Here is a 15,620-nt window from a genome sequence, read left to right on the forward strand (position 1 = left end):
GTATTTACGAGATACAATGTGTACTTTTACACATATATGTGTAAGAAAAATTGATCTATACAAGAGAAGAATTTCACTGGCAATTAATTTATAAAAAATCCTATAAATTTACATGAAAAATTTTTTCATATTTCTTTAATAATTCAATTTATTATTACATGTATGTACATGTATGCCATCCTTTAAGTAGATTAATCTGTTTAATTAATGTTACATTTATGACTGAATTGTTAAACGAGTTATAGTTGTATATTACTGTAATATTCTTTTCTTGTTGCATTTTTTATATCTGATTTATATCCCAAAATCTATATTGTTTGAAATTCCCATGAAATCACATTAACATTTCGATAAAATTAATAAGTAAGAAAATAAAAGGTATGTAATATCCTATTAAAAATCTATAATGCAGCAAGAAAAGGATAAAGAAAACAAATCCAGAATTTACATGCCAAACTATGGGAACACTATTGGAAAGAAATTTAATCAACTTAATTGTTTATTAGTTGTATATTCATTCCTACTGTAACGTGATAAAAAAAATATCTCACTAGATTCCAGTGTTATATTTTATCAGCTATTTTAATATAATTTATCAAAATATATTTTTATGATTCTGATTTAGTATAAGCTATCTTTTGAGATGAAAGATTTAAGCCCAAGTACTTAAACTAAGTCAATTAATTATATAATCCTAAATATATGAATTAAAAAAATACAATACACCATTTTATTGTAGTCAACCGCAAATTTTATACAGATGTTATAACAAAATCGTATATTTGAAATAAACCCCTAACTAATGTTAAATATATCTCGTATACTTTATTACTATATATTCCATACAAGTGTTTGCATTGAATAAAATAAATCATTAAAATATATCGAACGTTTATTTAAACCATGACATTATACCGTTATATATCGCGCTCTTTTTGAACATAACCTAAAAGTTACCCCGCAACCAGTACAAAAACAAGAGGTCGAAGAAGTGTGAGATTTTTAAACAATGGTTTTATGTAACGTAGAATGTTTAGAAAGAATTTCAAATTACTTAGATGTTTCACCGCTACCACTAGAAATGCAAGAAAACGTAAAATAATAAATTTTGTATGAAAATAAATTACTTTCGAGATCGCGATTTTTATATTATTTTATAGGTAATCGTTACTACGGAAAGGGAATCAAATGAAAAGATAGAAGGGTTTAGTACTATAATTCAACTGTTGATTGAAAATTCGAAGTATCCTGACATACTTGGTATTGGCAATGAAATGAAAGCATTATCACGTCAGTGGCTGGAATATGCAGTTGTCTGTGTTAATTACGCTGATACTCCTGCTAATGCAAAAAGGGTCTTGCAGGTAATTAAAATCCAATTTATCCAATTATTTATCTAATAAAATTTAAAAAATACAAAATTACATTAATTGAGTTAAAAATGTATAAAATATATACAGAATTTCATTTTTATAGGAATTAAATGTTACATTAAGAGACAAGACATATTTAACCGGTACAGAAAAAACCATTGCTGATGTTACATTGTATTATGCTCTACATTCAATAATGGTAATGAAAATAAAGTGCAATAAGTAGAGCATGGGAATCCTTAGTAGATTGTATGGATCAATCTAATCTCTTTGACCTATTTTTGTGTTGCAGCGGGAATTAACTCATCAAGAGAAAGCTCAATATGTACATGTCTCAAGATGGTTTGATAACATGCAACAAGAAGAAAAGTTAAGACAGCAATTAGATTTGATTTCTTTTGATTTGTTACATCTATTTTTATGAATAAAATAAAGAAAGAGTAGTAATTTTATAGACATTACATATTATTGTTAAAATAACTTAAGGAACAATAACAGACAGTTACATATTTATTTGTCAACTTATGGAAATAGAAGTAATTAAATTGACAAAATATAAAATTTAAAACATAATGTATTTCTTGTGTCACATATGATAATCTTTTTACATTAGTTCAAAGATAACAATAGCAGCCTAGTATCATGGAATAAATCTTTTTAATATATCAAAAACTGTGATTGTTTTTTTGTTTTAGATAGACAAATTGCGCATGTTGATTTTCGCAACTTAGAGCTGATTCCTATCTCTCGTCTATGCTCTAAGCAATTACAGTATTACCTTATTAACTACTCACATATGCGTATGTATGTATTCATATTTTATTATTACAAGGTATAGACCTGCCCTGACATCTTACGGAACCTCGTGTTATATGTTCTAAAATACCGGTTGTTCAGGTTAAAGTTCAGAGAAACAGAGGTTTTGCCATGCCCCCTACAATCTAGAATCTAGAGCGCTGAGTGTAATTTATATATATGTATATTCAAATCAACCGCGGAAGTGATAAAGTTACTAACAATTATTACTAATTGAATCGTAATATTTGATGGGTAATATCAAATAATACGAGTTAATTGGCTGTTATCATAATTATATTTTTATGTAATTCAAAAATTTATTAGACCATTAGCAAAATTGCCACTGATTTGTGAAATTACGAAGTATCAGATCGGAAATTTTTTATCTTTTCGGCAGAGTATAGTGAAATAATGCTTGTTTTTAATTAAATAATTTTATTCTTCAAAATAATTTCCATTATATTCAACAAACTTCTATAATAGACAAATATAATAGATTCTACTTGTAATCACTATTCCATCCAGGCATATAGTATTAAGTGGAATAGATGATTCGTAATACCCAGATAATACGTAACTAGTTTTTATTGATTTATTAAAATTTGTTGTTTCAAAGATGTTAATAATTTAACGTATAACCAAAACATGCATATTAAGTATAATTTATTTTTTAATTTTTTTCAATATCTCTCAATGAAATTAAGCATATATACAATTAACAGAAACATTTGAAATTTAATTTCAAATTAATAGTTGTTTTAATGTTACTACCTTTATTAACATCTTTCAAACAATTTCAACAATATTCAATTGTATAGTGACATAATGATGTATTGTACATGTATAGATATATTTAGCATATAAGACTAAAAGGTACTACATCTAATACTTTATGTTGATTTTCTTAACTTAGCTTTAATTTATCAATAAATAAGGATAAATATTTAATCAGTCTTAAATAGAGAAAATAACATAAATAATGGTTGATCTGAGATAATACATGCATTTTGTACTTTCCATAACTTTATATATAAAATATTGCATATCATTCCATAAATTATATTTATATATGTTGTACTTTTATATAACAACTTTTCTGTTTAGAAAATTAGAAAATAAGAATTTATGCTTTGTTAAATATACATCTCTTTAAACAAGCCAGTTATATCATTGTTTTAAACTACATAACTATAAGAGTCACATTTTCATATTTTGATATCATTAGTTGAAAATATTATTTTTTATATCATCACACAACATAAATTACTTACTACTACTAATTAAATTAATAATATTAGTCAATATAAATAATAATAAATATGATCACTGTAGAATGTTATACAATCCTTTTTAAAGTACATAAACACTACCATATTATTATGATACTTCTAACGTATTAAAGACACATGTAGACAAAAATTAGTATTCCATTTAATATCCCAATCAAATAATTTATTTGTACTCCTGATACCTTTGAAAATCTGAAAAAGAAATAAGATATGTAACAGAAGAAGCAATTAAAAAGTTATATAAAAAAAATACTCAAATTACATAATATATAAATAATATGATTAAATACTTAGTTTAATTACATACAGTAATTATATACAGTAAATTTTCCAGACTTTAACTTACCTTTGTTTAGAGGGACTAAAAGGGGAAGGTGGATTGATTCCAGGAATACTGCTATCTTTGTAAATTATAAACCAAGTAAAACCCATCATAATAAGACCACATACTGCTGCTTTTATTAGCCATCCATATGTTTTAAAAAATGATGTCATTACATTCACAACATCATCGTATTGACTACCAATGACAAATTTGTCACTTATAGTTGTTAACTGTTTTACTTTGAACTCTGATATATCAGATATAAATGATAAATCAAATACATTGAATATGTTTGAAAATATAGACGTTGATGATGCTACATATTTAACGTTATTTTGCAGCTGTAAAATACTACCTAAAGAGATGATATGAAAATATCAACAGTTACAATAATATATAAATTATTTAACATGCAATGCTGCAACAAAATTTATTTCTATATGTCTAAATTTATTAATATAACAAAAAAAATTTCATTTGTAGTTTTAATTGTAATAATGTAAATAATAGATAGCATATCAGATCAGTTTACAGAGCATATTCTATTTAGAATGTATTAAGACACATTGAAAACAAATTCGCAAATTAGATTGCATATGACGCAACATTGCACAAGTATATTAAAGCATAAATTTTGCATTATTATTTGAAGCTTGTCAATACGAAGATATTGAAAAAAAGTTATCATAAACGATACATTCCTTATGTTTAATAAATTTTATATCAAGATAAATATATACAAAGTATAAATACATGCAACATGAATTAACACACACAGTAATTTTACAAGACAAACTTCTTAATAAAAAAAATACGACTGAACATTACTTACCATAATTTATATATATTTTTCCCAAGACAATAGACAATGATACTATAAACAGCACTAAACTGAAATTCTGTTCATTTATTTGTAATCTTTTCCATAACCTCACTGGTGCAGTGCAATTTTTGTTTGTCACTAAATCGTTAGTTCTATTTAAACGTGAATTTAGATTTTTTTCACCCATTTCGATTTCCAATTATAAAATACATATACATTTATATCGAACATTCAAAAGATTGTGAATGACAAGTGAAGTGATACGTATCACCAAAAATAACAGTGAATAATAATAACACACATAAATAGCGCTCGATTCTTACATATACCTCCACAATAAAACTCTTGCGCATGCGTGTTAGAAACGATTATTCAGGACTGTATTATACGATTTGTATTCAAATTCAAAATACCACATTTTGAGTACTATATTAATTTTTTGTGAATTCTACACAGAATTTAAAAATATGTGAATATTATAGAGAATAACTAAAATGAATGATCAATAAATTTCAATTTTGTAGTTTATATGTCTATTATAATATTATAATTTGTTTCTTTATAATTTATTTATTATTTGCAATAATGATATCTTAAATATATAGTTGTAAAATAATATGTTTGATATGTTGTATTAAAAACCCAAGTAAATGATGCACATCGCAGCAACGCTCCTGCAGTTATATGATTATGGAGGGGTAAAAGGTAGGTTAGAGGTTTCAGTTAACCGCAGTCGTCATTCGCTTAGCGGCGAAGACGGTGTGTTTGAAGGAGCTGGACTCCACAAGAAACAACTTATTCGTATTTAGACGTATATGGAACCATAAATTACGCATATATATTTATTATTAAAAAAAAAATGGCAACGCAAGAGGAAATTGGTATTGGAGATTTGGTCCTTTTGGACGAAATCACATTGGAAAAAATTGTGGAAAATTTACGAGTTAGGTAAGATCATGTTTTGACTAGTGATGAATAAGGCGGTAAATCAGGAAATTGGCGGGAGATTGAGGAATACAAGTTACTTTTCCTTTAAAAAACGTGACAGGTGTCCTGTTTATGTTTCGATAGTGTTAGTATTTCGTAGATAATCCACCAAGAGGGCGTGGCTAACCGTATAGCAGGTGGTTGCAATTCGGTTTCGTTATTTGGATTTGAACTTGACCTATATATAATACCCATGATATAATAGAATACATGAAAATTTTGTACTAAGATCACCCTTAAATGATAATATGTTCCTGAACATGGATTTTATTTCCATAACTATGAATTTATGCATGTCTTTCCGCTTTTATATTTATATAAAATCGTTAATTATAATATATATTTTAATGTGTTTACATTTTTATATAGAAAGCTATTAGTATATGTTTAAGATATTTAGTTTTATAATAAGTAATATTTAAGTCTTATCTTGTTCCGTATTCTATGAGTCATCGTCTTCGGTTCTTTGGTATCTTAAACTTTACATGATACTTAACTAACTGTTCTTGATAATAAAAATGTTTACAATTTCTTTTATTCTATATATGGAACACATATTTAATTACATTTCATTTAAAAATGAGATACTTATTCTGTTTATAAATAAATACACATATTCTTTAAAGTAAAGATCATTCGAAAAAATGTATAGTTTTAAACGCGCGATTGATAACGAAGATAGATAACGCAACTTAGTATAACAAATTGTATACGTTTGTATTGTAAATTGTTTTATACGTAATATACATTTCCTACGTAGAATACGTAGTAAACGTATTTAATTTTTAACCTTAATATATGATTATAATATAACACTTAATAAATAAACTAAAACATTAGTTGCATTTAATGATAATTGATAAAACGATAAAATTTATCTTTCAAAAATAAAAACAAGTTTATATATTAGCACATATACATATCAAAGTTCTGTTGAATTATATTTATTTATTATACTTATATTTAATTTTATTTTAGATACAATGGTGGAAAAATTTATACATATATTGGAGAAGTATGTATCAGCATAAATCCATACAGAAGTGTAAATATATATGACAATGATTATATTAATAAATATAAAGGTAAAAGATCATATTTCACATAGTAACGTCATAATCACATGTTGACTAAACAAAATAATTAAAAATTATCAGATAATATATAAGAACAATTTTAAAAATTATATTTTAGATAGAGAATTATTTGAAAATCCACCACATATTTTTGCAATTGCTGATGCAGTGCACAGAGAAATGAAGCAACAACGTCGTGATACTTGTATTGTAATTAGTGGGGAATCTGGTTCTGGTAAAACAGAAGCAAGTAAAATTATTATGAAATATATTGCTGCAGTTACCAATTTAAGTGGTCAACAAGAAATAGAAAGGTGTATAGATCATTCAAGAATAGTATCTTATTGTTAAATTTTCTGAAGTAATTTCATTTGTCTTTAGAATTTTGTATCTATAGTATCTAATATTATATTCTCCCGTCTGTCAGAGTAAAAAATATTCTTATACAATCTAATTCAATACTGGAAGCTTTTGGAAATGCAAAAACAAATAGAAATGATAATTCATCTCGGTTTGGAAAATACATGGATATAGATTTTAATTTCAAAGGTGATCCAATTGGTGGTCATGTTACTAACTATTTATTGGAAAAGTCAAGAGTTGTATATCAGCAAAATGGTGAACGGAATTTTCATTGTTTCTACCAGGTATTAACAATAATTTCATTGTATATTATTTTTCTTCACTGTACATAAAGTATTGTATTTGCAAAACAGTTTACTTAAAATTTGCAGTTATTAAATGGTTCCAGTGAAACAGAGTTAAATAAATTACGCCTAGTACGAGATCCAGCTGCTTATTTCTATGTTTGTGCTGGAAATTGTAATAAAACCAATGCAACTGATAAAAGTGACTATAAAACAGTTACTTCAGCTATGTCCACTCTTGGATTCACTCAAAATGAAGTGCAAACGATCTGGAATATCATTGCTGGCATATTACATTTGGTTTGTTGTAACTAAAATAATAAACAAAATTAAAAAGTTACTATTTCATTTCTAATATGAAATTTGGTTTTCAGGGCAACATTACTTTTAAACTTATTGACGATAAACTTTTCATTGAAAATAGAACTGCTTTAAACGATACAGCAAATTTATTTTCTATTAGTGTACAGGAATTAAGTACAGCTCTTACACAAAGAGTTATTGCAGCAGGTGGAGAAGTTATGCAAAAAACTCATACTTCAACAGAGGCAGAATATGGTAGAGATGCCTTTGCTAAGGTAATGTTTGCTTTTATAGTTATTTGTTTCCCATGTTTAAAAAATAAGTAAATATTACTTCAATTTTTATTAAATAATAAAAACTAAATTATGTTTTAGGCTGTATATGAAAGATTGTTTACTGAAATTGTATCTCGTGTTAATAGTGCAATTAATGTAAATGATACAGAAGCTTATAAAAGATATAGAACAGTGATTGGAGTACTTGACATATATGGTTTTGAAATTTTTGATATAAATAGTTTTGAACAATTCTGTATTAATTACTGTAATGAAAAGTTGCAACAATTGTTCATTGGTAAGAAAATTTTACCTAAACTTATTATATTGAAAAATTAAATAGACATTTAATATTATTAGATATATTATTATTAATTACATTTAATATTTTAGAATTGGTATTAAAACAAGAACAAGAAGAATATAAAAGGGAAGGTATTGCATGGCAAAATATTGATTATTTCAATAATCAAATAATTTGTGACTTAGTAGAGCAACCTCATAAAGGAATGATAGCAATTATGGATGAAGCTTGCCTCAATGTCGGCAAAGTTACAGATGAAGTCAGTTTTCTTAATTTATTATATTGATATTCATTATTTATTATATACTATGCTTACAAAGATTATGATTATTCTGTACAACAAATTATTTCTAGATGCTTCTAGAAGCTATGGATCAAAAATTACTTGATCATAAACATTATGCCTCTCGACAATTGAAGCCAATGGATAAAGAACTTCAACATAAAATTCAATTTAAGATTAAACACTATGCTGGAGATGTAATATATAATATTAATGGCTTTTTAGATAAAAATAAAGATACGTTATTTCAGGATTTTAAACGTTTACTTTATAAAAGCAGTAATCCAATAGTTAGCAAAATGTGGCCTGAAGGTGCACAAAACATTCTAAAAGTATGTAAATACATTTACTACATAATTGCGTATTACATTATTTTTATTGTTATGCTATTTTATTTTAGACAACAAAAAGGCCTTTAACAGCTGGAACTCTTTTTCGTAATTCCATGATAGCTCTGGTTAAGAACCTAACAAGCAAAGAACCATTTTATGTGAGGTGTATAAAACCTAATGAAGTTAAATCACCAGTTGTATTTGATGAAGAAAGAGTAAATCATCAAGCACGATATTTAGGTCTTCTCGAAAATGTATTAGTTAGAAGAGCAGGCTTTGTGTATCGTCAACGATATGACACATTTTTAAAACGGTATCTGTCTATATATGTATATGCAGAGAAGTAATGTGATTATTACATAACGAAATTTTTTAAATTATATTACCAATGAAATTGTCTTTATCAGGTATAAGATGATATCTCAATACACTTGGCCGAACTTTAGAGGTGGTAGTGACAAAGATGGTGTACGTACTTTAATGGATGAAAAAGGTTTTAGTAATGATGTAAAATATGGACATACTAAAATATTTATTCGTTCACCACAAACACTTTTTGCATTAGAAAAGGTCAGCGTTATTTAATTTTGTCTATTTAAAATTATGCAAATATTGAAACAAATCCTTCAAAACATATTTATTTTTAGGCACGTAGCGATTTGATCCCGGGTATTGTAATATTATTACAAAAGCAATGGAGAGGATATTTATGTCGTCAAAAGTATAAAAAGATGAAAGCTGCCCTTGTTATAATGAAACATTATCAAAAATATAAAATGTACACATATATCAAGGAATTAGAAAAAATGTTTCAAAATGCAAAAACAATGCGGGATTACGGCAAACATTTAACTTGGCCCTGTGAAAATTTTGCTGTAAGACACATAATATTTGCTTTAAAAATGATGTATGAAAGATGGTGGGCATGGATGATTCTCAGACTTATCCCTAGAGAGGACTGGCCTCAACTACGATTGAAGGTATATATATCATCAATCAAGATAGCTAATTCTTAATTCCAATTTTTGACATTAACACAATCTTAGATGGCTGCGGGCGTAGTTTTGCGTTCAAAGCGACTTCATTGGGGACAAGATAGACGTTGGGAGGGGAATTATCTTTCCAAACCAGATGAAAATCCTCAAAGTGATATTTTTAATTCTTCAATAAATAATCTTCGCAATACTGATCATTTTAAAGCAGTTTTATTTAGTGCATTTATTAGAAAAACCAACAGGTTTGTATTAAGTGTTGTTACATTACATGCTAAATTTTATCAATTCTATTATAAGTAAATTATAATTATAGATTTAATAAACCAAAGGATCGTGTACTAGTAGTTACTGAACATGCAATATACAAGCTTGAAAGTTCTAAATTTAAAAATATGAAAAAAGGCATGCCAATAACGGAAATAACAGGTTTAAGTGTATCACCTGGAAAAGATCAGCTTATAACAATTCATTCAAATCGAGGAAATGATTTTATTATGTCAATTATTGCTAAAGATGATAGAGTTGGAGAACTTGTTGGTATTTTAAGTAATAAATATAATCAGTGAGTACATATTTATTGTTTAAAATTTTATATGCAAAGCTTCGCTGCTTGAATATATATTAAAATATTATATTTTATGCTAGATTACGTTCTGCTGATCTACAAATTACAGTGGATGTAAAATTTAAATGTATGCTAGGAAATAAGAGTAAAGTATTACGAGTAGAAGTACATCCTGAAGTTCATGAACCAACGTTCAAAAAAGATGGTGAAAATATCATATATGTCATTCCGCCGTCAGTCGGTATAATTGATGGAAGTGCTAATACAAGGTTCAGAACCGTTAACTAAAATAATCCTTTCAACTACCTTTCTAATATTTTATCATAAATATTAAGGTTAAATTATTATATATACTAATAATGTTACTACAAAAATATTTTTTGAAAATATCTTTTTATATATTCATACATCTATTAATGTACAAATAATATTAGGAATATTAATAGGGTCGTAAGTTAAAAACAAGTGACAATACAGTAATTTAGTAACATAAAGCATTTTTAGTGCAAATACGCGAGTATTTTACGAGTATCACACAAATACTGTATCAAATAAGTAATGGAAAGACTTTATTATATTGTTTAACAAAACTTCTTTATGTAAATACGTACAAAATTAAATCCATTAAAAGTAATGCATTTCAAATTGTAAGAATTAAATGCATTACTTATGTGAATAAGTTGTAAATTTCTAAATTGGAATGATACATAGGTCTTAAGAGAATTAACACAGTATTGCTTTAAAAAAGTATCATTCTTTGGTACAGTAGTCTTAACACATATTTACCAATGTGGCATTTTACTTAAAATATTTTTGAAAATATATTTTTACACCATCGTTGAATATTTATATATTACGTGAAAATTTAATAAGATTTATAAAAAATACAATTTATATGTATGTTAAAACTGATATATAGATTAATCAAAATTTTAACACTATTAAGCATAAATAATAGATAGCATAATAAAAAAATAAATGTCAATGAAAAATTTGTCACATAATTATTGCATTGAAAATTTTCTAATTATATTAACGTTACGTTTTAATAATGCTGTACGAGTTGAGACAAAAGATGTAATATGATATAGCACATCATAAAATGGTGCCATTGTTAAAAAATAAATTTACATTTTTACATATTTTTATTTATGTATAAAATTATATAAGTAACCATAAACAGAAACAATAAATCATTTACGTACGACAAAAAATGTTTCTAAATTAAAAATGTTATTCCATAAGTTAAAAGATACGAATTTCTTTATTTATTACATTTTTTTATTGTTGATGTGTAATAGAATACATTTTTTATACAAAATAATGTAATCTAATCAATGCGTTGATATAGATATATATATCCTAATTCTTTTGGTGGATTTTCAGATAATGCAACCTGCAATAAACGATTTAAATGAGTGCATTTACTATATTACAATTTATTTTATACTTGCAACACATACTTTGTCATCATTGTATATTACCCATCGATTATCTTTCAGAAGATGACACACGTAATGTCCTACCATTGTCGATGTACCCATATGTGATATGAATCCTACTAATTTATATTCTAAAATATGAAAATACAATAATTATCTCGATATGAGTAATTCTTTACATTATTAAATACTGAAAAGTAAACTTACGATCGATTCCGTCTTTAAATACTTCTTTGGAATGTTTTGGTTTGTCTTCAACTTCTAAAGCATCCAATTCATTTTGATGACTAAAAATCCAATCTGCTGCGCGTTCTAAATTGTTATCAGTCGCTTTAAGCGCTTTTGTTGCTTGTTCTTTTGTGAAACTCATTCCCATTAGCATAGCCACAGCATCTTCATTTGCCATAAATTTATCTTTTTCTAAGATTGAATAAACAAAAACAAATATGAATGTTATTAAATTCATTTATACGGAAATTTGAAAAAAAAAAGGATTAGTTACCTGGTTTAGCATCAATTCCAGGTGGTACAAATGGATCCGCAAAATCCGAATCCGCGATATGTTCCATTAACCAGTTTGTGGCTGCTTCTAAACCACGATTCTCCGTAAAATAAAGAGCTCTTTCACAGGCTTCTGGTGGAAATCCCATATCTGTCAACTGATTCAATATCACGGAATCATAAACAAGTGGCGGAGGTTCGGTACCAACTGTTTCCGGTAATAATTCTTCTGTGGGTTGCAAACCAAAACCTCGAAGAGAACTTAAGTTTAGTATGTCTGGCATTTCCACTGCTACATCTAACTTCATTGGTGTCCAATCTTCTTTCATCGTGAACTTTTTTAAATGAATTAATAGATAATCCGGGAAAGTAGAGAGTCTAGTCGTTCTATAAAAGAGTACGCTTATTAATTATGTGCAGTAAAACATTATATGCATCATAACTTACTTTTGCGCTGTTGTCTTTTCATTTAAAGCTGAACTATAAAATTGCTCCACTGTTTCTGACCGAATAAATGTTTGCAAACAAGATGATAGTTTTATGCGTGGTCTGACAAGAGCATTTGTATCCAATTTTTGTCCTTTTGCTTCAGTTTCGCTCTTCAATGTTTCATAAGCTGCGACTTCATCCTATATGCAATATATGTTATGTAAATGTATATTTTTTAATTGAGACATATAAGTTATATAAATCATTTACCTTATTTACGGCAGTTTCTACAGGTATTGGAAGTGGTAGTAAGTATTCAGTACGATAAGTGTACTTTACTTTGTTAGACCGACTACACTGATACCTTTCTTCAACTTGGAATTTAAAACAATCAGTAGGATTCGTTTGATGACGACTGTGACGCTGTGCGATCAATTTCCTGATATTAGTATTGTAACTTCATATAAAAACTGAAGTAGATTATTTTTATATATCTATTAAAAATATAAAATGTGGCAATATTACATCTATGATATTTATGATGTGAAGAAAGAATTCTTGCGCATCTTGCTGTCGATTTGAAGAAAATCCAGGGTGTCCACGGCCGACTAAGGTTTTAAACATCCGTGGTGGAATACCTTGACGTGATTCGTGTTCATTGTTCGTATCTGGAGGAACTGAGTATTTACCAGAAAGTAAACCAACTCCAAGCTTAGTCCTATAATATTAATTTCTTGTATCTTAAAATTGGTAAGTAAATTTGTATGCCATACTTTCATTTTTTCTTAACTTACATTTGAACATTAAAATCATTTGCTGGATCAGTGTGATTCTGCTGAAATATCTGTGATGCATTATTTACAAATCTGAAATTCAAATTCCGATTATTAAACACTGATTCTATTATAAAGAAGGATCTAATGTTTCATTAAAACATTAAATAAATACATAAAAACATTAATTAAATAATTGTTATAGTACTGATTAAACTTTTCTCCTATACAACATAAAAAGCTTTACATGGTACTATTTGTTTATTTAAAATCAAGTTGCAAACCTGTTGACAAAATCTGGAATCGCGAATAACATCTGCATCACACTGTTTAAGTAACAAGAGTTTCCTAAGTTAGCAAGTCCTGTATACCCAGGTCCATACAAAGGTGTTAATTTACTTGCTGCTTCTTGAAGTGCAACCCATTCACCAAATCTTTGATTGAGATCTAATTCAAGTTCTATCATAGATTTATCAGTTTTTTCCATTTGAGCAATATTAATACCCCAATGAGCTAAATGTGCTACTAAATTTGGATCTTCCACCATATCATCTTCATCGTATGAAAACACATCTGCTTTTCCTTCTTTGGTTATAGTTCCTAATTTCACTGCTAATGAGTAACCCGTTACTCTATAATGTTCTACCGCATGATCATTTCCTCCTGTTCCATCATAAAATTTACGTCCACAGAGAATACTACCATCAGTTAAATTAAGCCAGAGATTTTGAGTTAAATCACATTTTTCACACTTCCATCCACTAGGTGGTATCTTTTTTCCATTATCTAATTGTTTAAGATTTGCTGCATGTCTAAGAATTTGATAATTATTTAAAATAACGATAAAAAGAATATTTTTTAAATTAGTACATACTTAAACTTTTGTTCTTACTTTGAAACTGCCTTTATTTCTCCATCCCAAGTTCCAGCTAATGCCTCTACTTCTGCTATTTTTGTTGCGGATTCTGCTTCTAATATAGATTTAATTGCAACCTCTACCTATATACATCAAATTTTTCATGTAATTTTTTATTGTTCCTACTTTTTATTCTTTTTTAGTAAGTTTATGTAAAACTTACTTCTTGTGGTAAATTGTCTGTTGGATATGGTACTTTAATAAAATTTGGTAGAATAACAATTTGATAAGATTCGTGGTATGTATATTTTTGTTGATCTGGTGTAAATCCATCTGTTGTTCCTATTGCTAATCTAGTAATTTTCTTTTCAGGGCCATCTCCTTGATGTTTAGAAGGAATCTATAAATATTAACACATATTTTGTGTTATATATAAGCAATTTGTATTTTGTACTAACATATTTTTTAAGATTTTTGTTTTAGATATAGTAAAGTACTCACCTCTTTTCTTTTTCTTTTAATATGTAGAAACACAGGATTTTCTGTTAATTGATAATAATGTTGTACATAATCCTGGCCTAATCCCAAGAACGTGGTAAGATTAACGTACAAACCAGTACAAGTATCCTTAAAAGAAAAAACAACGAAAGTAATTATATTATCATTGGATTATTTTCTGTAATTATAAGATCGTCATGACATCTTACTGGAGTATCAAAAGAATAAACACACTCATCCTTATATATTTTATCATTTTTCTGTGGTACCCTAATATTGGATAAATGTTTCATCAATTCCTCCATTATAAAGAAAATGTAATCACCATAAAAAAAAGAAAATGTCCGAATAAATTGAAAAATAACCGAGTTAAAGATCACCGGCTCCTCGTATTGATGATATGCGTGATTTGAGGAATGAGAAGAAGAAACTGGAATATATTCGATTCTTCTCGTTTCTCTTTAAAAACCAGTGGTGCTCAATGGTAATCACACGATTTTCATATTTCAATTTAGTACAATATCTTTAACTGACTCATGCCACTTAAAAGAACACCATGAAAAAAAAAATATTATTATAGTTTATAGTTTTTGATTAAATAACAAACTATTTGTCTCTTCTAATTTTTAATTTTTATAGATTTAAACTTATATTGCAAGAATGCACGAAACAGAACAAGCCTTGCTGTTTCGGTGAATAGTTGTTTGAGCAGACGGTACACAGATGTTATATATGTATGTGATGAT

The 15,620-nt window shown here is 27.2% G+C and overlaps 4 protein-coding genes across 4 annotated transcripts; 2 read left to right on the forward strand and 2 right to left on the reverse strand.

Moving 5' to 3' along the window:
- Positions 1 to 934: 934 nt before the first annotated feature.
- LOC122567909 (eukaryotic translation elongation factor 1 epsilon-1) lies at positions 935 to 2,045 on the forward strand. The gene is made up of 4 exons (XM_043727059.1): positions 935 to 1,093; positions 1,161 to 1,364; positions 1,477 to 1,572; positions 1,666 to 2,045. Exons 1-4 carry the CDS (start codon positions 1,010 to 1,012, stop codon positions 1,795 to 1,797), a joined length of 516 nt encoding a protein of 171 aa, XP_043582994.1. The 5' UTR covers positions 935 to 1,009; the 3' UTR covers positions 1,798 to 2,045.
- A 544-nt stretch (positions 2,046 to 2,589) lies between these two features.
- LOC122567908 (ADP-ribosylation factor-like protein 6-interacting protein 6) lies at positions 2,590 to 4,940 on the reverse strand. The gene is made up of 3 exons (XM_043727058.1): positions 4,618 to 4,940; positions 3,807 to 4,140; positions 2,590 to 3,652 (listed from the first exon to the last, which is right to left on the reverse strand). The coding sequence occupies exons 1-3, from the start codon at positions 4,793 to 4,795 to the stop codon at positions 3,568 to 3,570; spliced, it is 597 nt and encodes a 198-aa protein (XP_043582993.1). The 5' UTR covers positions 4,796 to 4,940; the 3' UTR covers positions 2,590 to 3,567.
- Positions 4,941 to 5,329: 389 nt separating this feature from the next.
- On the forward strand, positions 5,330 to 11,589 carry LOC122567897 (unconventional myosin ID). The gene is made up of 15 exons (XM_043727028.1): positions 5,330 to 5,556; positions 6,574 to 6,680; positions 6,790 to 6,985; positions 7,099 to 7,318; positions 7,406 to 7,618; positions 7,693 to 7,896; positions 7,996 to 8,194; positions 8,290 to 8,459; positions 8,555 to 8,815; positions 8,884 to 9,128; positions 9,223 to 9,385; positions 9,463 to 9,795; positions 9,862 to 10,052; positions 10,124 to 10,372; positions 10,456 to 11,589. The coding sequence occupies exons 1-15, from the start codon at positions 5,468 to 5,470 to the stop codon at positions 10,661 to 10,663; spliced, it is 3,048 nt and encodes a 1,015-aa protein (XP_043582963.1). The 5' UTR covers positions 5,330 to 5,467; the 3' UTR covers positions 10,664 to 11,589.
- A 48-nt stretch (positions 11,590 to 11,637) lies between these two features.
- Positions 11,638 to 15,550, reverse strand: LOC122567900 (ubiquitin carboxyl-terminal hydrolase 5). Its single transcript, XM_043727040.1, has 13 exons — positions 15,084 to 15,550; positions 14,878 to 15,003; positions 14,600 to 14,776; positions 14,413 to 14,519; positions 13,805 to 14,332; positions 13,542 to 13,613; positions 13,273 to 13,465; positions 13,018 to 13,170; positions 12,766 to 12,947; positions 12,320 to 12,705; positions 12,025 to 12,237; positions 11,839 to 11,948; positions 11,638 to 11,771 (listed from the first exon to the last, which is right to left on the reverse strand). The coding sequence occupies exons 1-13, from the start codon at positions 15,177 to 15,179 to the stop codon at positions 11,706 to 11,708; spliced, it is 2,409 nt and encodes an 802-aa protein (XP_043582975.1). The 5' UTR covers positions 15,180 to 15,550; the 3' UTR covers positions 11,638 to 11,705.
- Between the last annotated feature and the right edge of the window lie 70 nt (positions 15,551 to 15,620).

This window comes from Bombus pyrosoma, linkage group LG5 (assembly GCF_014825855.1).
Source record: "Bombus pyrosoma isolate SC7728 linkage group LG5, ASM1482585v1, whole genome shotgun sequence".
NCBI lineage: Eukaryota > Metazoa > Arthropoda > Insecta > Hymenoptera > Apidae > Bombus > Bombus pyrosoma.